Source organism: Ammospiza nelsoni, chromosome 8 (genome assembly GCF_027579445.1).
Source record: "Ammospiza nelsoni isolate bAmmNel1 chromosome 8, bAmmNel1.pri, whole genome shotgun sequence".
NCBI classification, from domain to species: Eukaryota; Metazoa; Chordata; class Aves; order Passeriformes; family Passerellidae; genus Ammospiza; species Ammospiza nelsoni.
Genome location: NC_080640.1, coordinates 18133469 through 18158861, shown reverse-complemented (window position 1 = coordinate 18158861; position 25393 = coordinate 18133469). Strand labels below are relative to the sequence as shown.

General features: G+C 37.8%; 1 protein-coding gene across 1 annotated transcript in view; it reads right to left on the bottom strand.

Annotated features, from left to right (window-relative positions):
* Nucleotides 1–1727: 1727 nt before the first annotated feature.
* Nucleotides 1728–25393, bottom strand: part of FRMPD2 (FERM and PDZ domain containing 2) — a 62090-nt gene continuing 38424 nt past the window's right edge. Inside the window, exons 30-45 of the mRNA XM_059477654.1 lie at nucleotides 24677–24835; nucleotides 23860–24034; nucleotides 22533–22743; nucleotides 21325–21362; nucleotides 18292–18356; nucleotides 16709–16870; nucleotides 15750–15918; nucleotides 14412–14488; nucleotides 13070–13155; nucleotides 12410–12525; nucleotides 10352–10500; nucleotides 8570–8660; nucleotides 7711–8045; nucleotides 6407–6487; nucleotides 5939–6001; nucleotides 1728–1910 (exon numbers count right to left, since the gene is read on the bottom strand). Coding sequence (XP_059333637.1) covers nucleotides 1728–1910; nucleotides 5939–6001; nucleotides 6407–6487; nucleotides 7711–8045; nucleotides 8570–8660; nucleotides 10352–10500; nucleotides 12410–12525; nucleotides 13070–13155; nucleotides 14412–14488; nucleotides 15750–15918; nucleotides 16709–16870; nucleotides 18292–18356; nucleotides 21325–21362; nucleotides 22533–22743; nucleotides 23860–24034; nucleotides 24677–24835 — 2160 coding nt within the window. The remainder of the gene's footprint in view (nucleotides 1911–5938; nucleotides 6002–6406; nucleotides 6488–7710; nucleotides 8046–8569; nucleotides 8661–10351; nucleotides 10501–12409; nucleotides 12526–13069; nucleotides 13156–14411; nucleotides 14489–15749; nucleotides 15919–16708; nucleotides 16871–18291; nucleotides 18357–21324; nucleotides 21363–22532; nucleotides 22744–23859; nucleotides 24035–24676; nucleotides 24836–25393) is intronic.

Sequence of the window (25393 nt, the reverse complement as noted above, 5' to 3'; positions counted from 1 at the left end):
TGTCGCCTGGTTGGGGGTGTACTGCTCTCAGGCATTTTAACTGCTTTTTGGGGTTTTGTTTTTGAATGGTTTAATGAGAAAGCTAAATAGCTGTATAATTCAGAACAGGATTGCAAAAAGTTCACTGTCCCTCAGGCGTGAATGTGTAACTGGTGCTGTGCAGAAAAGGCAGTGAATTCTGAATAGCCGCCTACTTCATATGGGAGGACACTGAACTGTTAAGACTATGTAAAAAAGTAGAGATGATTGCTGGCAGATATTTCAGACTGACATCAAAGGTATGCTCCATACTCTGCATCTTTTCCTAATCTCCTGTATTGTTTCCTCAGGCCTTGATCAGTCCTTAAGTGGTATTAAAACAGCAGCTATCACTTGTTAATAGGCACCAAAAACTCTACCTCCTAATTTCAGTAGGCTGTTGGATATAGCTGTTGGATGGAATCTTCTAATCTCTCTAAACCAGTACTTGCATATTAAGGCCACTGCGATGATTAAGTAATTGTAATTAAGAAACGTCTGTTGTGTAAGGAGAAGCTGAGAGAGTTTGGGCTGTTGAGCATGGGGAAGAGAATGCTCAGGGGGATCTTACTAATCTGTACAAATTCCTAAATGGAGGGGAGTAAAGAGATAAATAAGCAGAAATAGATTTCTCTTAGTGGTATCCAAAGACAGGACAAGATGCTATGGACACAAACTAAAACCCAGGAAATTTCCTTTAAACATCATAAAAAAACTTTTTTACTCTGAGGATGGCCAAATAGCAGAACATGTTGCCTAGAGGTGTCAAGGAGTGTCCATCCTGGAGATATCCAAAACCCATATGAATAGAGTTCTGAGCTCAAGATGACACTGCTGGGAGTTGGAGGGTTTACACTGGATGGTTCCCAGAGCTTCCTTCCAATCTCAGCTGTTCTGAGTTGTGGTTCTGGGATCCAGTGCTAGTTTTTCCATGCTGTTGGGCCTGGAGAAGCATGAATGAAGTATGAGGTTCTATTATTCCTGATGTGCACAAAGTAAGTGATATATTGTCATATATCAGTATGACAATACAGAATACTTTTCTAGTTTCACAAGCTTAATTCTAACCCTACAAAGCTACACCTATGCAAGATTATGTCCAAACCACTCTTCAGGGTTACACATATCTTATACGTGCTGTGCCTTTCCATCACACACATAGTGGACTCTAACTCTGTCTGCTTAGCCTGCAAGGGTGAGCTCTCTTTTCTGTGTAAAGAGCTCAATTACAATAATATTTAGTCAGCTTTGCAAGCAGTAGGCAGGGAATCTTCACGTTGAGTCCAGCTTTGTGATTTAACCTGTGAGAAGTACCATTATCCTTCACGAGTAACTGAGTGTCTTGAAGCTGGAGTTGCTGCTCCTGTGTAATTCCAATAATTAAGATACTGAGATTATGCAAAGTTCTATTTATTAATGCTAACACTTTAAAGGAAGAGAGAATAGTATAGATAAACTTAAATTTCTTCAGATGTTGGGAACTCTGATTTGTGCTGCAACAAGCAAGCGTCCAGTGTGGGTGCAACACACTGTGAAGACCCTGTTCTGTGGAAGGGGTGCCACATTTTAGTCATGTGAATGATTTTTATTTTTTCCTGAGAAAATAATTCCATTCAGTATTTCTGTTATCCAATAGAAAGAATGTTCCTGTGAGAGTTTCTAGCTGCACTTGTAGGTATAGGCAAGAAGTCACAGTGGCATAATTTCAGTTAGCAATTGGAATCTGCCTGCAAGCCCCCTGTTACATTTATCTGGCCGTGTTTACTCTGCAGCTGAGGGACACGGAGTGGGTCTGTGCCCAGGGCAGGAGCGACCGGCTGCACTTCGCCCTGTCGCTGTCGCGATGTGCCCCTAGATGGCAGCGACTGCTGCTCTTTTTCAGGACGGACCCTCTGCAGTTGCTGTATTAGTTCTGACACAGAAGGGCCTGTTGCTCAGTGAGGCCATAAACTTCAGCTGAAAAGGCAGAAAAAAATTACTGGCTGGTCGCTCAGGCTTTCGAAGAAATTTTAAAGGAAACATGATTATATTAGGACAAGTCAATTATTTATACCTGACAATGCTCCTGTAGACAGTAACACCCAGTTTGTCAGGTGTGGGTATTTTCAGGTATCTTTTCCATTGCAGATGGGGTACTAGAGTACACAGAGACATCAGCATGGAGCAGTTCTGGGTCCATGGAACTCAATGAAAATGTTGATAGAAAAATGTGGACTTTTGTTTTCCCCTACACACATGATTTTGTAACCTTACAGCTATGCAGTGGTTGTTCTTGCTGTACTTGCTTTTAAATTGAGATAAAATGGTAGCTATAAAAAAGCTTAATGAAGGTAAAAAACAGGTACTTCTCCAAAATATGGTTACAAGTTGTGCTGTTCTGTGGACAGAGCTACTGGCTGAACACAGAGTATGACTGACAAGGTTTTGAGTTACAGAACGAATCTGAGGACTAGCATGCATTTACTTCTTTGGTGTGCTTGTTATGGCAGGCACTATCTTCAATAAACGTGCTCTTTTTGTTCACATTTGCACTGCAGTTTGTCCTGATTGGCAACCAGGTGTTAGAGCACAAAGGGTGATCTCAGTTCCTAAGTTTTCCAAAACTCTGTAAACCTTGGACAAATCACCAACCACTGCCTCACTTGCCTATGAATGAAATGAGACAGTAGAGTTTCCTTTCTTTTCAGTGTATCCTGACTTGTCAAGCAGTGTGAGCTCTGTAAAGACGGGTTATCTTTTGTTCCAAATGAGTTCACATCAGTGAGCCTGGATCTCCAGGGAGTTGTGCATGAATAAAGAACACTTTATTGATACTGGGACACTCAGTTGTGCTGTGTGTGTGGGGAAATGCTTATCAGCTGCTGGATGTGGCCACATTCCACTATACATCAACACAAAATCTGCCTTTGGAGGAAGTTTACAGACAAGCCCTCATGAATAAAATATTTTCCCTAGAGCTCGAATTGGTTAATAGTTAGGTATTGCAACTGCTTTTTTTATAAAAAGAAATTGAAATTAAGCAGATTGTTTTAATAAATCTTTTTAATATCTCTGTAAAACAGGAAAAACTTATGTCAAACAGCAAGCACATCTGTCAAACAGCTGCAAAGATGATGTACAAATAATGACCTTTGAGATTTGTCTTCTGAGTCCAGAATACTTGTTCTAAGCCACAGGAAAAAAAAAAAAAAACACCTTTGCATAAAATACAGGAATATTTTTACTAGGAAGCTTATTAAATTATTGTGGTACAAAAGATGAATTGTGTATTCATTACAGTGTAATGCATTGATTGCCTAGTACATGTGAAGCAATTAAAGTGAAAGGCCAAATACCAAATTAAGGTAAAAAAGTTATGAGAAAATAATTGGCTGTTGATATTTGACAAAATTGTGTGAACAGACCTTCGTATGCAACACAGAGATAATAAATGCAGAATACATGGAGAGTAATGCTTCAAGGAAGGACCAAATTCAATGAATTTAAGACAAAACATTGAGTTCTTTATATGTTTATATTAATATAAATCTAGGGTTATTCCTGAATTTATTTGGCATTGCTCTGGAACTTTATTAATAAAGTTTGAAATTAGCATCTGGCTCACATAATTGCATTTCTATATTGGAGACTGCCTTCAGACTATTGGAAAGCAGAAAGAAAAAATGGGCCTTGTCCTTAATTATAATTGTATTACAGTGGCTTTTTCTAAAAGCCATACTTTAAATTTTTATTTAATACCCCATTCTTTCTGAATTATAAACCTCTAATTCATAATAGGTAATAAAATAAATAGTTATTTTATTTTCTTGCTTCAACTGCAGTTTTATACTCAATGCCTCCTAATCTTTTCTCTTTTGCAGAAACCAAGTTTTAAAAATATAAACAATTTAGTTAGATTTTTTCAGTTTCCTATGTTTACAAGAAATGCATATCTAATAATAGGCATTCCTTGTAAATATATCTAATAATTCATATCTTCTAATGCATATCTAATCACTTCCATATGTCACCTTCTAGATAAGGACTTAGAAGTACAACAAATGGAAAAAAAAATACAATCTTACACCTTGAACAGCAGATTTCTGTTCAAATCTACCCACACAAACAGAAACACTTTTTACAAGAAAAATAAACTGTACAGAGAGTTCTTTAATTTAAAGATCTGATTCAGCCCCAACTGAAACCAGCAGGACATCCCATATTTCAGATCCTAGGTAAGAATGAGAAGATAGTTAATCAGTGTAAAGGATTAGGGAAAGATGAAATGTTTGTGTGTACCACAACGCACACACAGTTGTTTCACTGGGCTTATTATTGCATTTCTTTTTCTATGAATGTGGAATGAAAATATTGGTGCTATCTACATCTGTTCATATTGCTGGGAAAAAATTAATATTCCATCCAATTATTAGAATGCTCTTCCTTTGAAGAGGACCAGGGTTTAAAGGCATCCTACTTTTTATGTCAATTTCTTGATTTAAGATGTCTGGTGATAGTGGTATAAACTCATGGGCAGGAAATGGGTCTAGATTGTTCAAGCAACCAAAGGTCACCAAACTGAGTCCTTCCATGCAAAAGCATAACTGGTGGAGTAAACACTGATTCGCAGTCCAGAAGCAAACAGTGCACAACAATAGATGAGGGACAACTAATCTTACCTTAACAACAATAGAATCTTAGATCTTTATAGTTGCCCTCTGGATACTAAAGCTAATTCCAAAGGCTGCTACATCCTTGCTACAGTCCCAACACATATTCCTAACAATGAATATGTTATCACACAGAATGCAAAAATTGTCCATAGCAGTTTGACACAGCAGTGTTGCACTGCTGGCAGGCTGTTTCTGCATACTTTGAGCCAAGAAATAAATGACTTGCACAGGACACGTTAAGCAAGGTTTTTAAATTACTTTGTAATCTAAAAAAGCATATATTATAACACTTGTCTGTGCTGGCATGACATCTCTTTCAAGTAGTTGCAGAGCAGTCCCTGGAGTCCAGTGAAATAGCAACAGGAAGAGTCATGTTGTAGGAATCATACTCAGTAGGAATCCATGGCTCGCAGGATCTGAAGGACTTCCAGCACAACTTCATAACAGAATAAATACTCATCCTGTGTGTGGAGACACCAGTGTGAAACACCTGCTTACATTCAACATAAACTCTAGACAAAGAAGGATGGACTAGCTGAAGTTATATGTTTAAATGTTATATAATATCACATCTATATCATATGGATACAAAACGTACACATTTCAGAGAATCCTAATTCATTTTGTTCCATCACTGGTAAAAGTACAGGAACTCTGTAGTTTAAGCATGTACTCAACTCTCATTAAGGATAGTGAAGGTTATATATTTGCTTAATTTTATTCTTATGCTCAGTCATTATCCTGAAGAAAAATCTATCAAAGCGTGTGCTAAAATATTTGCCTATAGGAAGAGCTTGAGTCTTCTCTTTTTATTCTCACCAGCTGTTTTCTCTAAGGTGAGTTAGCAGCATATTTTCTTTTTTTTGAGTGAAAAATCTTTTCAGGAGTGGGTTTAGCTCAGGATAGAAGAGTTTACTTGGTGATGACAACTCATCAATAGCAAGAATTCAACTAAAGGGTATAATTTTGCAGGGTAGGGTTTATAGTAAATCTCTGTTTTTGTGATACTTGCTTTTCTTCTTGTTTTAGAAAAAGAAAGGGGTGTGTGTTGCATTTGTCTTATATTGCTGTTTTACTTTTATTTCACTTAGTAAGGGACAGACTTTCATATTTAAAACTGGACACCCGTTGCCTAGAGGGCTGTTATTTTCCTCAATGAGAGCACTGAAATGATATTTTAAGCCCCAGCTTTATCATAGCATATGGAGCTGTACCACAGATTGAGGCTTTTTAAAAAACAATGATCTAGTTGCATATTTACAACTTACCTTAGTTTGGATCATGCCAAAACGCTGATCTCGCAAATCTCTCACTATCTGCTTGATGTTGAACTGTCAGAAGAGAATTGTTTTTACTTTGGTTGATGTGCAAATTAGAAAGAAAGATTTAAGCATATTCAGATGGGGAGGCTGTGACATCTCTTTTAGAAACAGTGTATTTGTAGTTACTATCTTTGTGGTTTAAAACAATGAAAGCTGGGTTTATTCTGTTTTGTTAGGGTGAATTCTTAGAGGATTTATTCTGTTCTAAGACGTTCCCACCATGCCGTTGACATCCCTACCAAGTTTGTAATACTTAACAATGACCTGTTTGATACTTACACATAAATCTTTTTCTATATGGCTGAGAAGAATTTCAACACACAGCAAAACTCCACTTCTTCCAATGCCAGTGCTGCAGTGAGCAATAATAGGTCCTCTCCTGTGAGCTTTTCTCATGTAACAAATAAATTTTACAAGCTGCTCAGCCAGTTTGGAAGTATTGTGGTCTGGCCAAGTGGTAAATTGCAAATGACTTATGATGCGCTTTTCTTCCGTCTGGAAGAGAGAGACCAGAAAGGTTAAGAATTATCAGTCCCAAAACCAGTTTTCAAGGAATTCCACTAAAAATTTTCCTAGAGCCTCATTCTTAAAATTGTTTGTTTACTCTACAGTTCTTTAGCTTTTCATACTTGACTCTATTAATGTTTCTTTAGATTTCAAGAAACACACTCAGGAACACAGGCCTAGGAAATTTGCTTCATATGACTTTGATGAGTCGCTTAAGTTATTCAGTTGCCTTGAAAGAATGTAGTTATGTCATTTATTGGTAATATTAATTAAATTTTCCTGGGTCAACACTTCTCGTTGCCAGTTCACAAAGCCACATTAAAATCTGAATGATAACTTACCTGGATTTTTACTATCAGATGAATTTGAATGTAAATATGGATTTCTGCTGAAGTAGACCTGTGGCTTTCTGTAGTAGTTTGCTACTGATTTAGTACAAACATAGCAAACTTAGCATGTTCATGGAAACAATCACATGTGGTGTTCTATCTTGCCATTTTAAGAGTGTTTCAGGAAGACTCCTATCAAATGCTTTACAATGCTTTGCACTCAGTGACATAAGGTGCATTTCCTCAAATTGTTATCTTGATGGAAAAGGCACCAAGTTTAGTCTGGCACAGATGTTTTAATTATGCCACTACATAATATGTCCTGCAGAAATTTTTGCAAAGCTTTGCTTAATATTGAGGCAAGAATGATGGACTTATACCTGCCCTGTTTTCCGTGTTCTTCCACCTGGATTCTGTATTTGTTAAGTTTCTAACAAATTACTGCTAGATTTGTAGTTTCATGGGTGTTTGTGTATTTTCATGAACAAAAATGTATCATTTGTCCTAAATTCTAGGATGAAAGCCACCTTCTCCCCCTTTCCATTCAACCACCATTACAAATATGAATCCACTCTGGTGGGGATCTGATTTGATGAGAACAGTAAACAATTCTGCAAAACACTGAACACACCAGTTCTGTGACTATTAGAGGTCTCATTTTTGGAAGTCCTTGTCCAAACATATGCAATATTATATCCATTGCTTATGCAATGAGCAAGAAGAAAGCACCTCATTAATCCTAATTTCATGCCTGTTATTCAGATTTTTACATCCCCCAAAAATACCGGGCACATATTATAGAAGCAGACAATACTACTTGTATCTACTCACGTAAACTATGTAATCAATTTCATCATATATGAAAGTATTAAATCAACTTACCTGCTTGCTGATAATTTCTATTTTTCTAATTATGAAGTATTCCAGAGGCTGGTAATTGTGTAGCCTGAGATAGAAATTAGCCAGTTCTTTAGAGTTATAGGGAGATTCAGGCCAGTATCGATGGCATTTCACTTGCCCTAGCTCCACTTCTTTCGTCATCATGGCAATCACATCTGATTCACTCTCCCAGACCATTTGCCAGAAATCAGCCATAGTGGATGGAAGAGGCCCTTGGGTTATAATATAAAAGTGTTCCTCTTCTCCAACATTCATTCTAATGTAACTTGCATTAATGTAGCCATTCTTTTCTCCCAGAGGAACTCGTGTCTTATCATCTGTACAGAAACAGAAAGATGCTCTTTCAGTTGTGGAACTGAAACAGAGTTCTACCATCTCCAGAACTCAGGAGAGAGGAAACCTCAGTCTCTCCAGAAAAGTATTCCTCTGGATTTTAGAACACGTTTGACTACTAGCACTAATATTAACCATTGCAAGTAGGAATTCCCACAGATAAATTGTGTGGTTCATTGCAGCTTTATTTCTCTTGAGGTACTTGTGTAACACTGTGAAAAGCCTTCTAATTACTATAGAATTGTTTTCCAGTGTTCCAACATAGTGTACCCAGTGCTGCTTCTCATGTATTGCATAGGAATGTTGTCACTGGATATTGGTGTTATAAAGGAGAAGAACCTCTAAGAATATATGTACTGCATCACTGAAGATAGAGATGCTACACATTTTTGCATGTGTTGTCCTGTTGCTGCAGTTTAGGAAGACATTAAGGGTCCAGAATTTTTTTTTGTGTTCCTCTGATGACTTTGTTCACCAAATGTATGTTCTCATTTCTGTGCATACTTACATGGAAGGATATCTCGGTATCTGTTTTTATTCTGGTTTTCTGGTGCTTTGCCAGTTCTGCAGTCATCTATTGGCTTCACATGTTCTAAAGCCTAGATCAAAAAGAAATAGTCAATCTATGTTGTTCGCATCCTCAACAGACAGCTTTTACAGTGTCAGTGTGAACAAATTTTACTGCTGTATATAACCCAAGGCTGGCAAATAGACTTCTTACAGAAGAGAATCAGTACATCATTCTGTAAACTTCTAGGCAAAAAATTCAATTTGCTTTGTATTTTCTCTTCCCTGCACAATATTTCTGCATTTTCAAGTGATATTTCCAACCCTCATCCTCAGATCCCATCGTTACAAGTCCCTTTTGTATATTGCTGTATTATAGATGTTTGGAATACTGTGTTGGCCAAATGTCAGCATTTATGAATGATAACACAAGCAGTAACTATTGCACTATGAACAGTGCAAAAATGACTGAATACTTTTCAGTGATGGAGTAAGTGATAAATATAGAGAACAGCACCAATGATACTAAGTGCAAATCATACAGTCATTAAGAACTTCACAGCAAAATGCAGAGTAGTCAGAAGCAGGAATGTGCAAGTGCATTTCATTAAATTTTTGTGTTACCTCGATGTTTTTGTTATTCTTCTACCTATTTTCTGTGCGTTGCACAATGCTCAATCATCACATTCTGCCACTATACATTTATAAGAACTGAAATACATATGACAGTTCTTGAACACTTGCATCAGTTCCTACGGCTTTTACTCAGATAAAATATCCACTGCCTTTGGTAACCAGCACTTTACTTATTAGATCTTTATGTTTTCTGTGCAGATGTGTGACTGAGTTCATAGTAAGCTACACCTACATCAGTAACGGAATGTAATGAATGAAAATTAATACATGCCCTTGAGCCTTTAGGGAATGTCAGCAAATCCTATACACTTCAGCCTGTGGGATTTTGTACTCAGAAAGTCAGAGATATAAAGGCAAGTGAAAGAAACTGATAACATTGCAATTACTATGGAAAAGTGGCAGCAATCCATTGCACTGGTAATGAGCATGTCCTTTAAAGGAAAATATCTTGAAGAATAATGAGATAATCTGTTCTTTGGGAATTTGATGTTAACTTCATATTCTGTTTATGTTCTGAAACAAGAGATTTTACAAGCCTTCCTAATTTTACATTTTTTTCATTATTTATATGCAATCAGATGTAATTATGTGTTTTCATATCTGTGGAGGTACATTGCTTTTTCTTTGTAATTTTGTTACAAAGTTCCTGATCATAACAGCATCTTGTGGCAATGAGTTACATGGATAACTGGGGTGTTCCTTTGAGTGGAACATTTTCCTTTCAACTGTTTCTACTTTAGTGAATCCTTAGCAGCATGGATTTCTTGCTTAGGTGCAGCCCGTAGGATAGTTCTTAGGTAGATGTTCAGCAGTTTCAGTTGAGCTGAGAGGGTAATAAGAAGTCAGTCTAGGAAAAAGTGATTCCTAATCTACATTGTGAATGTCTCATTTTTTATTTTCCTTATACATGGGCAGTATCTTTGAACAGGGAACGTAGTAAGACTGATATGCATGGAAATAGAGATGCAAATACTGTACTACCACCCAAACAGCAGAGTAGAAGCCCCATTTTGGCAGGAATAATTATCAGAGAAAAAGGATGCAGTAAAGATATACAAACTAAACTCCCCTACAGTATGCATTGTATGGAAAGCCACTTTCTTAGCTTTGCTGAACTTTTAAATCTTAAGAAGTGTTCAAAGTTTACCATAAACTCCTTTAGCACCTCTTGATTCTCAATCTGCAGCTGAAGTCCTTGAATAAGACCTGTTATGCCAGTCCTTGGATCTACTCCACTCTGTGATGGTTTCAAGTTAATTAACTGAGTCAGTTCATCTCCAGAAGCAAAGGTTCTGTCTATGTATCAAGAAAAAAAAAAAAAGCAAACAAAAACTCAAAAGAAATAACAAAAAAGCAAGAAGCTTTTAATTATTATTGTTCATAGTGCAGAATCTTGCCTTTAAAAACTAGGGAGCTACAGTGTGTATATATATTTTGCTGCTTATATTGTGGAAGTGAAATATGAGAAAATGGAAGAAAATATTTTCAACTTACTTATGTTCACAGCAGAAAGAAGAATAAGTCAACATCATGGATACAATTAGCACCATATTTCATGTTATTTGGAAGCAGATCCAACTATTGCAAGTTATTTCCTCACACAGTTTCTAAATACAGTCTGTTCTAAATAAACTGTTCTTGCCGAATTGGAGACTTTAATGCTAGTTTATACTGGTATAGGAGACTGGCCACATCTTTACAGAGAATTATCTTTGCATTTCCAACATTTCCATGCCAATTAGTATTGCCACACTCCACTGCTAGGAATAATCACGGCAAATTCTTCCTTCCTAAAGTAAGCAAATATATTTTTCTTCTCATCTTAACTCATACTGCCCTTCAAGAGCAATATATGAACTGTCTTTGATGCACCAAAGTCAGGATTCAGTTTTACTACTTAGCTCATCCTGAAATGTGTGTTCTGGTCCAGTACTTGACAGATTAGGAAAATAAACATTGCATCTGAAAAAATATCACTACTCTACTGGAGTGATAGAAAAACTTTTGTTCCCATGTTGAGTAAAAACAGTAGCTTGTTATGTAAAAAATAATGTTTTGAGGTAGAGGCATTATGGAATTTGGGTTTTTTAGTCATAGACTGTTGTTTGCAAAGGATAACATACCAGCTATCTCAAAGAAAAGCTGATGATGTGTTCCAGGGGTTTGTTGCAGGATGAAGACAAGAAGCATTGCTCTGCTCTCCTCCTGTAATGTATCATCACTACTCTTAATTAATTTCTGTTCCAGTAGAGTTGTGCTTGCTGTGTTTATGTCTGGGCTACAACTTGCCCCCACTTTGGCTGAGCTTTTAAGACATATTCTGCCTGTATTCCAGTCTCTAACCCTCAAAGAGGCTCCTATTATCAAGTTGAGGGTGCCAGTGAAGACAGATCCCCACTCCAGACAGGGCACATTATTTCCCACTCAGCTCTCCTTACAGATCAAGGGCAATTAAAAAACCCCAAACTCTGAGCAGGTAGTAGATGATAGATTGTTTATAATGTTCTGTTTGTTGGCCAGCAAGGCTTGTCAGTGTGAGGGAGTTACCTGTGTTTTACTTCTAATAAGAGCCATCAGCAACTCATTGCTTCCACCGGGTGAGAAGAAGCAAGGAGAAGAGAGACCAGTCTGTATTTCACAGAATCTTTGAGATACTGCAGCATCTTCAGTATGATTACTTTCACATTTATTCTCATTTGGAGCAGAAGGAGCTTAATTTTCATAAAGGAACAATTAGGCAGATTCTTTCTGTAAACTCTTCCAGGTGTCAGAGGGGCTTTGGCACCTGAGCTGTTGAAAGTGCTTCAGTACATGCTTAAGCACATCAGTTCTAGAGATTTTAATGAAATTGTCACGGGGGGTGAAATTCAGTGATTCTGAGGAAGAAGTCTTGAGAGACAATTTGACCCTTTGTTCTGCATTTTTAAGTGTTTATTTACTTATTTTGAGAAGTTGTATGGGAACAGTCAGGGAGAGAGGAGAGACCTCATGATATAACTCTCAACTCTCCTTTGAGAGTTACAAAAGTTTGGATGGCCTATCTATGCATCAGTAGTAAAAATTGCATCTTGAGTGCTCTGGCCTTTTAGACTGAAAGAGCAAATCCTTAGCTTGTGTACAAGAGACTAGTGTTGTTCTCAGTGTACATGTATGGAGATGCTGGGTTATGCTGTTGAAGAAACAAGAGAAGTTTTTGCATGATTACTTCTAGGTAGAACAGGAATCCTGTGGGGCATAACATCATCTTCATTGCTCCAGCTGCCTGATTCAGACTGTTGATTTTCTCTTCTGCAACTTTCACATTCTGCACATTTCTGTGACCTGCAAAACAATGTCAGTTGAAGTGGCAGAAACTTTGATAATCTGAACCATACAAAGATTTTGTGTTTAATCTACTTGTGCTTATTTTTAACTTTATTAAGCAGCTCTTTACAAGAATTAGTCAGAACTCTGAAGATCATAAGTTCAAGGGGCTGTAGTAGCATTTTGTCTGGTGTATTGTTTGCAAATATAGCTACTAAAAATACTATTTTCAGTATGCGATTGTTGTTGGTTTTTTCAGAGGTAAGAACATACTCTGAATAAAAAGCTGCTCAAAAATGACTGGAAGTAAGGTTTCTCACAGCTAGTGAGTATTTTCATGTAGGATATTTTTCCATTGTTAGGCCTTACACCTGTAAGCTTCAATTCTCTTGTCTTAGTAGTTGTTTGGAAGCTGTTTAGCAGCTCTTCCTCAAGGTGGAGCTGCATTCCAATAGACCCGTGTTCTGTCGTTTTCATACCACACTAGGACAGAGCTGGAAATATACAAATAATTTATCCATACTATTTATTTTAATAGTTTTACTTCATTTGAAAGACTTACCTGTCTGAAACGTTACTGATGAGGTCCTTATAGTCTTGTCCAGCCAGCTGACCTTGCAGAGGAGATTTGTCTGTTCTTTCTGCATCCTGCATATTTCAAATAAGAAAAAGCTGTGAAAAATCAGTACACAGAAACATCAGGAATGTAGTTACTTTCATCAACACTCTTATTTCTGTCAGAAACATGTCCTTTGCTTAAGAAGGAAAGGGAAAATAAAATAGTTTCTGCTTTCAGACAAAAGTGTGTATTGCAGTAACTACTCAGAGTAAAAAGCCTTATCAGATGCATTTGTAAGTTTCTGAGCCATAGCACAGTCCAGAGACACCTCTACATCTCAGCATGCATGACTGACTTTGAAAGGTTGGTTATATCCTCTCTGATCTGAGAAAGAAAATGCTATCATAGGAATCATGAGTCACATTCTTCTTCTCCCAATTCTTGGCAGCAGGAAGCACCAGCATCTGAGATGGAGCTGTTGGTAATAATTTCCTTTTTTATCTTAGACACAACAATGCTAATGGTAGGAGCAGGGTGCAGCTGCTCTGCTGAAGAAGCACTCAGCTAACAGGGAAGGCAGATGATAATCCTCCATATGCAATAGAAGCAATAGTACTGGTGGCTGTTTATCAATCCTAAAGAGTAATAACTAGGTGCTGCATTGAAATAATAATGCAGGATATCTGCTATTAGTATATGAAAGCAGCTTCTTCTCAGCTCTAACACTTGATAAATAATTATTTAAATTTTAGTTCAAATTACCATTTTTCTTTTTCTGGTTCAATTACATTACTTGAATCAGGGTTTGGGTTTTTCATTTGTTTTCTGGAGGATAAGAAGACCTAATTTTCTCACATTTACTGAGGAGTTTTACAGTTTTAAATTTATAAATAATAGATGCTCTGAAATTTAATGTGGAATGTCTTGCAGGATTTACTAAGATTCAAAATCATAGCCATGTTTGAAGAAATTTAGATGCATTTGAATTTTGAATCGTAGTGGATAGAAATCTTTTAATGTACATGGTTTAGAAGTACTGAAAGGATGATAAAATTAATAAATTATTCATTTCAGTATTATAAAGAATCAGAACAAGACTTGCATATGCAGCCTTTCTTCCCTCCACCCTTTTAGCATATGTATTCTACTTATCATATGCTCTTGTCTCAGTGGAATCCTGACTCACTCAAATGTCAGCAGCTCCAGTCATGGCAGCTCACTTCCCTCAGATTAAATATTTTTTTCATCAAGAAGGTGTGGTTCTTGCCCACATTGCAGCAAACTCATGTTGTAAACAAACATGAGTACATTGCCTGATAACTTCTGAAAACTTCTCTGATTTTACCTTGTTGCACATTTGGTTGGAGCCTTCTTGCTTGAAACTGAAAACAGGCTGAGCTTGCAGGCTTTCCCCACCACTTGCTGAATACCAGAAAACAAACAAAAAAAATCAAATGCATGAAAATATAGGTCCATTTCTTCTCTGCTGCTTAGACCAAAGGACTTTGACCTCAGATGGGGCACTGAGAAACAGTGTCTTAAACTGGCATGGAATATCCCTCTTGTGTATCCCTGGGAGGGTTAATAGAGCACAAATGCCATATGTCACCACCAAAGAAGCCAGCATAATTCAGACTGCCAGAAGATACACTGAAGTAAAGCCCTGTATCAACAGCAGCTATAAAAAACCATGAAACGATTTAAATCTGCTCACCCTAACCCAGCTCATCCTTCACAGTGCAAAGGGAAAAATACCATGGATTAACTTTGCTGCCATTACTTCTATAATACCATTGTGTTTCTCAGGAAAACAATTTAAACTTCCGAGAAACTATGTCATTCACTGATATCATGTAAGAAGAGAATGGCAATGGCAGTGTCATGACTATGAATACTTGAAACAAAGCCTTCAATAACCAGCAGGCCAGAAGGAGGAATTCTATATCCTTCCCACTTAGGTTTCTCCACATTATAGGGAATGTTTCAGTATTTAAAGAAATGGAAATTTGAGGACTATAACTATGTAATCTATTGGCAGTTTTATATCCTTGCTTCCATTCCCAGCTTTAATTAGTAATTAATTTTTGAGTATTCAATAGAGCAGAGCATAGAGCACAAAGTTCTTCCATAGAGTTAGTCATGCTTGTAAGTACTGGCCTTTGCAAGATGGGTTTGCTCTCAAATGAATAACAATAGGCCTGGGAGCAGAGGCTTCTGGGTTTGAGCATGAACACCACAGAAGAGAGAGGATCTGTCTGCCAGACAGAGCAGGAGGTGTGGTGCATCCAGGAGATAAGTAGGAGTGATGGGATGTGAAGTTTGTGGGAGAAGTATTTTAGCAACTGAGCCAAAACCAGGCTGTGATTTCATCAATGAGTTGCATAAAATGGGGTAAAATCAGACCAACATTCACGACTAAAAAACTTAAACTGAGTTAAAGCATCTTTGAGGGTCTTACAGCTTTGTTCCTAGATTTAAAAATCACACTTGGGCATTTCTTCCCTGTGGTCCTATGTCTTGAGCAGTTTAGCCAGAGCTGCAAATCAGGGTGAAGAATGTGTTTGTACCTACAGCTATGAGACAGACTGACTGTAAAATTGACTTGTTTCGCTAAGACAAAAGTTGAATTCAGGCAACACATATTCCCACTTCTGTCATATGATGAGTGGATGTGGGTGCTTACCAGGCTCTGCCTTTGTGTTTGGAGTGGGAGCTCTGTTGCTCTGGTTGCCTGAATAGGCCCAGTGCAAAGCCAGGCTTCGGCAGACAGTGAGTTGAATGGTGCCTTGCGCCTTGCGCAGCAGATCTGTGACTGTTTGGCGTGGCAGACCAGACACAAAGGTCTCATTCACCTGAAAAATACATTGATGTGTATTTCCACATTCCTGTAACACAAAGCCCTAGCACTGGGAAATCTTCATTTAACTTCTTTGAAAGAACTTCATGTGTCATCATCTTCTCCCATTTGTGGGAGAGAATTCTCATTCTCTCCTGACTCACTTGATCCTTCACCTGTTTATCTTTATGCCATGATTGCCAGCAGGACACCAGAGAATTATAGTCTGAGATAGTAAGTGGGCTTTCCCCCATTCTTCATTGAGAAGATGAAAGAGAGATGGAAGTAAATGAAAGCCAGAAAATCAAACAATTTTGAAACTCATGGAGGGAGAAGAAAAAATAATTTGGTGTAACAAAAAGGATTACTTATATTAAAAGGTGACAGAGTGGCTAGGATAGTAAGATTTTAAATAAAGACTGAAAAACCCTAATTCCAGTGCTTTTTGTTTGTCTTGATAATACCTAACATGACAGGTTCTTCCCTGTAGTCTCCTGGTTAGCTGTGACCTGCATGCCTGGCCAGTTACCTCTGGTTTCCCTAAGTTTCTCTGGAATCCTCACTAGGCACAGTGAGGAGGTCCCCTCCAGCTCTGGGGAGGCCCAGTCCCACAGGAGGCTGAACTCCAGGGAAGACACAGGGGCCCCAGGACAGCCCTCTGACCACCAGGAGCCAAGGGACAGCACCTCCTACATGTTACTGTGCAAAGCAGCATCAGATTTCCAGCCTGCTCCACTTTGTATTGGACAGATGCTCATTATAAAGTAGAGAAAATGTGAGCCAAAGCAATGGAGAGCAAACATTACCTTCAGTAAGATGTCACCAACTTGAAGTCTCCCATCCAGGTCTGCACTGCTGTCCGGGCTGATGGCTTTTATTAGGATAGCCCTGCCATTTTTTCCACCTACCAGTGCAAATCCCAGGCTTCCATTTTCTGCCTTTTCCAGCTCAATCTTAATAATGAAGTCCTACAATAGACAAGGATGCAGTCTGAAGTGGAATTTATTCAGGGCTGTATTTTGTTTGCATTTTTATTACTCAAGATTCCCATTATTCCCACAGTCCTCACTGTCTGATGTGGATTATGGGATATATCCTGCTGTACTCTTGAATAGATCTACAGAGGTTCCAGGAATCAAGATAAGAGCTGCATGTATGTATCAGAATAAAAATAGTACATACTTATTTTCATACTCTGTTTGCTGCTGGGGAAAATAACCCCTTAAGAGCAAAGAAATGTGTACTTCTGTAATCCGTTTATAATATATCAAATAAATCACCTTAATTGACAAATAAGGCATTCTTACCTCCAGCATGACAGTAATGCAGTACATAGTTTATTCTTTTATTTTTCTCTAATTTAGATCTTAATCTTGTAATCCCAACATTTCCATCTCTTTTACTTTAGCACTTCATTTGCTTTTAAAATCAGCTGCTTTTTTAGGGTCAAGTACTATGTCAGAAATAGCAGCAAGCTAGAAATGTTTATGACTTGCAGCATGACTAGTTCCAATGCCACAAGTATCAGCCTTGTGAATTATTTTTGCAGGTTGAACAGATAAACCATCATGGATTAAATCATGCAGAAGAAGCAGTAATAGTGAAATAGTGATGACATAATAAAAAATTAGGAAATTGTTCGAAATTTTTTGCCAGGTTGGAGGTCTAATTTTAACAAGAAACAGCTTTTTTACACAATAAAGAGAAAAATGCTTAATCTATATCTATTCACATGAAATACCACTCCCAATTTGGAACATTTAAATTAAAGTTACTTTCCATGTCTTTGCGCAACAGAAGTGATGTTTGCGCTTGTAAGAATTTTCAAGCATTGTATGCTGAGCATGGAAATAACTTTTCTTCCCCAAACAACAACATTCCTGTGTATTCAGGAATTGATAATAAATAATAAATAACTTGAAAAATGCGTTACTCCTGCCAAATTCAAACCATATTGGTCTATATCAGTGCTGCATAGTACTGCAAAGATTGGGCTAATTTTACTCTATTTTCAAATGTCTATCTGAAAATTGCAGAATGAAACATATTAATCTCAGTTTTCAAAGATTGTTGTGGAAAATGTTTAACAATTGCACATATTTTCCCCAGAATCCCATGCTGTGACATTCTGTGTCTTTTTCCTTTGCTGCCTTCTTTCTGAGCATTGAAAGACAGCAACAGAAGAGTCTGTCCCCAGGAAGTGCCCAGTGCATTCTACTGTGTGAATGCTGAATACAATTCTACACTTACAGGACACTCTCCAAGTGGATTATATTCACATTTTCAAAGAGAGGAGGAAAATGCATTCAATACCACTATTGAAAAAAACCTCTCTCCATATAGCTCACTTCACTTGATGAACCACCTCACACCTCAGAGTGTCACTTACTTTACATTCTGGAGAATCAGCAGTGTTCTGCTGATCATCACAGTTTGTTTCCTCCAAATGTTTCTCTGTGAAAAACCAACAACAGTTTTTAGATAGTTGTCCTGGTAAAATACTCTACAGTATAACACTCAAAATCTCATTTGGAGACATAATAAAACATTTTATATTTTATATGTGAAATACAAAATAAATCCCTCAGATTTATGTGGCCTAAAACTCCTGAAATGTGAATCACTGTGACCTTTTTACCTCCCCGTGAGCAGGTTCCAAAACAAGCTTTAAGAACTGCATCCTACAGAGACACCAGATGGAGAGCAGTAATGTATAAATGTTCTCTGAAACTCTGAGGGAGGCAGGATTTTTTATGAAGAGTAATCTTTCCCAGGTGATGCTATTATCACCTATAAACTTACTTTTCTTTCAAAGAACACAATTTTACTAATCCTAATTGAAAAATGCAAAGTTCCTTACCATGTTGATGCAGCAGATGCTGTTCCTGGGAGTTCAGGTTTTCCTTTGACAAAGAAATATTGTCTTTCTCTGTTTCAGCTGGTGGCCCTAAAAACAAACACGTATGTTTGCTCTGACAGGCCTCCTGCTAAACTTCATGTACCCATGGAATGCAAACTCTGTGCTTAGGTTATTAAACAAAGCATCAATATCCAATATTTATGCTATACGAAGCAGTGTGAGACCACTGCATTATGAAGTTTGCCGATTTGCACAGATATATAAACATTTCAGTCATGAATTGCAGAGCTACTGCATATTAGCCATTGTTATTTTAAAAATTGTAACAACAATCAGGGACCAGACTGAGTCACACATGTGGCAATGATCAGGCAGATGAAGGAACACTCCCACCTCTATCGGCCCCCCCAGTTTTGTGGTTTTGCTTTATCATATTCTGATCTTAGCTGTCTTCCACAAAGTACTCTTAATGTGTGAATTATTGAAAATAATTAATGTCCTGTAGTTTAAAAAAGCTACCTTTTGCAATTGCAATTTTAGTATGTGTTCTTGTAACTAAACCTATAAAAATGAAGGCTCGCTTTCTTAATAACAAATTATTACGGATTTATCAATAAATCTATGAGTGATGATAGCAAATGGAACACCAAATGCAAAATTAGTATAGGTTTTTTAATGCGCCTATAAAATGGAAGAATCATAGAGCAGTTTGGGTTTAAAAGGACCTTAAAAATCATCTAGTTTCCACCCTCTCCCATGAGCAGGGACACCTTTCACTAGACCAGGTTACTGAAAGCCCCATCCAGCCTGGACCTGAAGATTTTCAAGGATGAGGTGTCCACAACTTCTCTGGACAACCTGATCCAGTGTCACACCAGCATCACAGTAAAGAATTTCTCTCTACTATCTAATCTAAACCTGCCCTCTTTCAGTTTGATGCCATTCCCCCTTGTCTTATCACTACATGCCTTTGTCAGAAGTCCCTCTGCAGTACCCTTTAGGAACTGGAAGGAGCTGTAAGGTCTCCCCAGAATCATCTCTTGTCCAGGCTGAACAACTCCAACTCTCCCAGCCTGTCTTCACAGGAGAGGTGCTCCAGCCCTCTGACCATCTTTATGGCCTCCCCTTTAAATTGCTCCAAGAGGTCCATGTGCATCCTATGCTGGGGACTGCAGAGCTGCATGCAGCACTCCAGGTGGGGTCTCACAGAGCAGTGGGACAGAATCCTCTCCCTCAACCTGATGGCCACACTGCCTTTGGTACAGCCCAGGACAGGCCTTCTGGGCTGTGATTGCACATTTCTCAGTCATGTTTAGCTTTTCATCAACCAACACCCTCAAGTCCTTCTCAGGGCTGCTCTCAGTCTGTTCTCTGCCCAAGTGTTTATGTTTGGGATTGCTCTGACCCATGTGCAGGACCTGACACATCTTGTTTTATAGGAGAGGCAGGTAACTGTGCCAGTACACCATTCATAATGCTGTCAGAGGTGGAGCAGGTCTCATTACCTATTTGAAGGTGTCTTGAGAAATCTTGGAATCTGCAAAGCTCACACAAGGCTGTGTAAGCAAAGTCCTACCAGGCCACACATTTGCTGTGCTTGAGTTCTACGTGTTAACTGAGGGTACACATAACTTTATCCATATCTTGTAGAAAATTGCTTCAGTTTATAGAAACAGACACATGGCTACATGTCTAAGGAAATCTGTCACTAACTTGACTTGGAATAAGTTCTTCAGGTAACCGTATGGCAGTATTCAGATCAGTGTAGGCATGTGAATAATTGTGGTCCAGAGTTACTTTTTGAAGTCATGTTTGCATGGTTTTAAAAAAACTCAAAAACCACTGAGATATCCAGTCAGGTAAATGAAACTGGGGTTAGGTCTGACTTAATGCTGCAGCCAAAAGTGCATTTGAAAGTATTACTTGCATAACTAACACCCTTTGTATGTGCCGACCTAGATGTGATTCCTTCCCTTCCACCTGGGGGTGCAGGTGCAGCCTGTGCTTGCTCAGACTCCTTAGGCTGCTGGAGCAATTCTGGTCAAATCTTTGTGGCTCAGATGATGGCTGAAGTTTTTTTATCAGTTAGAGAATTAAATATCTCCCCTTATAGGAATGCTTTTATTTTAACTAACAGATATTAGTGCTGCCTGCTGATTTTATATACTTCATTAATAACAGTTTAAAAAGGTGGTCTAGATGATGAAGTAGTGGCTCATATTAAATAGTGGCTCAAGAAGTGCTGGAAAACTTCTTATAGAATAGTTTCAGTCAAAACAGATCTTGAAATGACCACATAAAATTCCTATTTAATAACAAATTTAAAAAAAAAGAAACTGAAGATGTAATAAATTACTTTTTTTACAGAAAACTATACATTTTATTTCTATCTTTAAATAGCTACCAAATTTTCTTCAGACTCTTAAAATGGCCATAACAGAAATACTGAATGGCAAATTACAAATTGTTAATAAGTTTTAAATGCAATTAATCAATACCTTATGCTTTTTTTCAAAATCAGCAAGTTTTGAACTAAAACCCAAAAACGTTAGCCTTACTTACTATTTTCCTGCTCTATAGGAACCACTGGATTGCCATTTCTGGGGGCAGAAAAAGTGAAATATATGAGCCATTAAGCGCTGCATGCTTTGTAAAGCACATATGAAAATTATTTTTAGAAATGCAATTGTCTAAATTGTAGTTGTCCTTCTACAATTTTGTTAGTGGCACTGTTCTAAAGAGAATTTATGTCAGTATATGAAAATATTTGACTGTAGTGAAACATTTTATTGAAATGTGTTGGGGAAAAAAATAAGCATGTTAAATCACCTGGCTCAATACAGAGCTGCTTTTTGGTCCATTTTGAATTCAGCTTTCGTTACCCCCTGTATAAAGTGGGGATGTTCTTTTGTAAGTTCTTTTACCCTATTTCTGTTTAGCTCCTGAGTTTGTAAATTCTGACAATCAGGAGGTGCTGCTACTAACTTGTTGTACAGAAAGATGTATAAGGAGGCAGCAGTTTCTTCTTCTGTTAGATAAGCACAAGTTAATAAAACAGTAATAGAAGTTTGAACTATGTTAAGGCAGCTGTGATAGCCATTCTGTCACAGGCTCTGGTTACATAACTCAGTTACTCACATGCTTTGAGTTAATATTTTACTGTTCCTCTGGGATCTTTGGAAGCTATTTCTGCATCAGTCCAGGACCTGAGCTGGTGTGATATCAAACTGTGGAACACAATGAATCAAAATGCAGCCATGAACTGATGAGAAAAATCCTTTACAGCCAATTATTGTTCAGGTCTGGAAAGACTTTCTGGTCATGCTGCAGGTTAAATGCTGAATTTTTAGTACCTTTCTAAAATGTTTTATCTGTTGGAATTATCTCAGAATTTCTGATCAGAAATAGTTTCTTCCTTGTAGTTGTGAATCTGAAACTATAAAGGGAAAGTTCACACTAGTGATGGAAATACAACAATTTTCCCTAGAGAACAAGACATATGAAAATGATGCTCAGCCTCAGTTAAAGGCTTCACATTTGGTTTTGGATGATGAAATTTGAAGAGTTCTCATTTGTCTTGTGTGAGTCTACTTGTACTTGCAGTGTCAGTTTTAATTACAAGGAGTTAAGATGTCTTATGAATGTTATTTATCAGGTTGCAACATTCAGACCTTTGAGATAAAGCATTTTTTAGTTTTGTGTGGTTTGACTTGTTGATGTAAAATTTAGAAAGCTGCTTCAGCATGAGGATGAGGTATGCTCAGATTTACCTTGTGGCTTTGATTTGAACATTCTGGGTGGCAGCTTCACACACTCTCACTGCATCATCCAGGCTAATGCCCTCAGTGCACAGTCCACAGATGTAAACAATCTGATCTCGTGGCTGCAAACTGCCTTCCACACTGGCAGGAGAGCCAGGCACTATGTCTAGCACATAAATACCTTGTAACGTGCTTCCAGCTCCTCCTGTCAGCTTCAAGCCTAGAATAATGCAGAGAAAGCATCTTTTGTGGCAGAATGTTTAGAATTTCACTGTCAGTGACTGAAAGTGGAACAAATGTGAGTCACTGAAAGATAGGCTGAAGAAATCACTGACATTATAAATAACAGTCTTGCCCCAGTAAAATGGGATTTATAAGCTTGACTGAAAGAGTGAAATGCCATTAGATGTTAAAAAAGTATGATGTAAAAAGTAGATGTTAAAAAAACTTAAATGGTGGTGTCCATCTCTGTGTTTCAGTGCTGTCCTAGTGCTTTATTTCCCCTGATGTTCAATAGTCATTGCAATAGGACACTGAGCTGCATAGCAGCAGCTCCCTCATTACCTGCACATTTACATACCTTGCAGTCTTGAGAGTGCCATGGGAAAGGAGGCCTACAACAGCTGAGAGGGACCTACACAGTGCAAACTACACTCAAAGAATCTCTGAAATAACTAGTTCCTACCTGGAAACAGGATGCTGTACATGAGCACATATAGCCATACTGCTTCCTGAGGCTACCGTTTTATCTGTGTGCAGTACTCATAACATGCTACAGAAATATCAAGGTACTCACATTGTGGGGATTTCTTTTATCATTTGTATTGTTTGTAGATAAAGCCTTGTGTCTGTGGTGAATCAAGGATTCAAGTGGAGATTTTTTGAATAGCAAAGTGTAGTCTCAACCTATGGCTCATCCTTCTTAAACTTTACCTTTTCTTCAATTTTTTTCTTTCCCTCCAAATAGATCTTTATGTGTCTCTGCAGGTAGTAGACATTATTATCCAACCATCCAAAACTTATGTGTATAAGTAACAAAAAATATGGTACTGGAAATCTGCCAGAAACTTCAGTTAATGGGGTGATAATGCAAAGATCATTTTTCCAGATACCTTCATTAGTCTAACAAGAGATATTAGTCTTCCCTCTTAGATGTTGCCCACAAAAAGCTCTCATTCCTTGGTCATGGGTGATGATGAAGAGCATCAAGGTGTCAAGGTCAGTTTGGATCGTACTGATCCAAGAGCACGTTTGGTTATGATTATCTTGTCATTCCTGTGATTATCTCATGCTGTCATTCCTGTCCAAAATATCAAATACAACATTTAGTACACACCTAGCTGTCCATCAGCACCCTTTGTGAGAGTAATTTCAGGAATGTCCTCTGGCCTAACTGAGGGGCGTGGGTCACTGTCGGCACGGCCAACCACAAGGTGCAGATCTGGAGGAGAGCTTTGCAGTAAAGTCAGGACTTCATTGCATGGCAAAGATGTGACATCAATTCCATTCACCTAAATGACAAACCAGTAAAATCATGTCATACATCTCATTGATCATCGTTTACTTCTTCCTCTACTCTGAATTTTGCATATGAACTTAAATTAGTTTTCAGTTCATTTTTATTGCTTTGCTGTGATATTTAATGTCAATACATTTAACAATTAAGATTGCAATAATATTTCTTTTTTAAACTTTTATTTTTCTGAATGCAGAGCTTTAATAAAAATAGCTTTTTTTCCCATTGAAACTCAAGATCTTGTTGCAAAAAACAAGGGAGAAGGTCTTATGCAAAAAATTGAACATGAACCGGGCTGAAAAAAGGTTTTGTTATTACATTACAAAGGACACAATCCCTGCATCCTTTGTGTGTCACGTATCACCTTATTACATTAATTCAGTTTATATAATTTCATTGGGAAGGCATTTAATGTCTCACTTGTCTTGAATGCTCCTAGATTCATTTTATTTGCCTCATCGTACAATCTATTCAGCCTGAGATTTATCCAACTGAGGTCAGCAGAATTAGATTTATTATATTATTTATTTACATACCTAAATATGTGATAAATGGGTGATACTAAACAAAGAATGCCAATGATGAAATTGATCTGTAAATATTTTCTCCTCTGCATAAACTCAAAAAATTACTGTACCATAATGATTCTGTCTCCCCTTCTCAATCTTCCATCAGAAAGGGCAGGATCATTCAAGATTTCATCAACATACAGGCAGGTGTCGATTTTGTTAAGAACTACAGAGAATCCATAACCATTGTTCTCTGACTTTGTCAAAGTCACAAAGATCTCCATTTCCTGTTAAAACAAGCACAGTTTTTTTTGATCTAGGCTTTTCTGTTGCTTCAGTAACATATTCCATAATTTTTATATGCAGGTAGGAATCAGATCCTCAGATGGTAGAAGAGTATGTAAAAGGTGTTCTGCCATATCCCAGAATTGTGGAGGTTCATGTTGATTGACTTATAGGGCCTAGTAAAGCAGAGAATGCCACCAAGATCTGGAATTAGGCATTTGGAATGTGTAAAGAAAGGCTTGGAGGCCTCTGAGCTGACAAGCATTGTGATAGCAGGGTGCAAGATCACTGTTGTTACTGCTATTGCTGTCCCACTGAAGGAAATGCCTGGAGCTAAATTTTGTCCACAGTCCTCTCAAATTAGTAGGAATTCAGAGCTCATTAGTGTCATAGGAATGCAAGATGTTCAGCATTTGGCAGCACCGAGCCTTATATTTTGAATAGCAATTAGCACAAGAATCATGCTTTCTTATCAGGACATTACAGCAATATCACTGTAACAAAGTGGTTTTCTGCATGGCCTTGAAACATGGCAGAAAAAATCCAAGTAGCTGACTCCA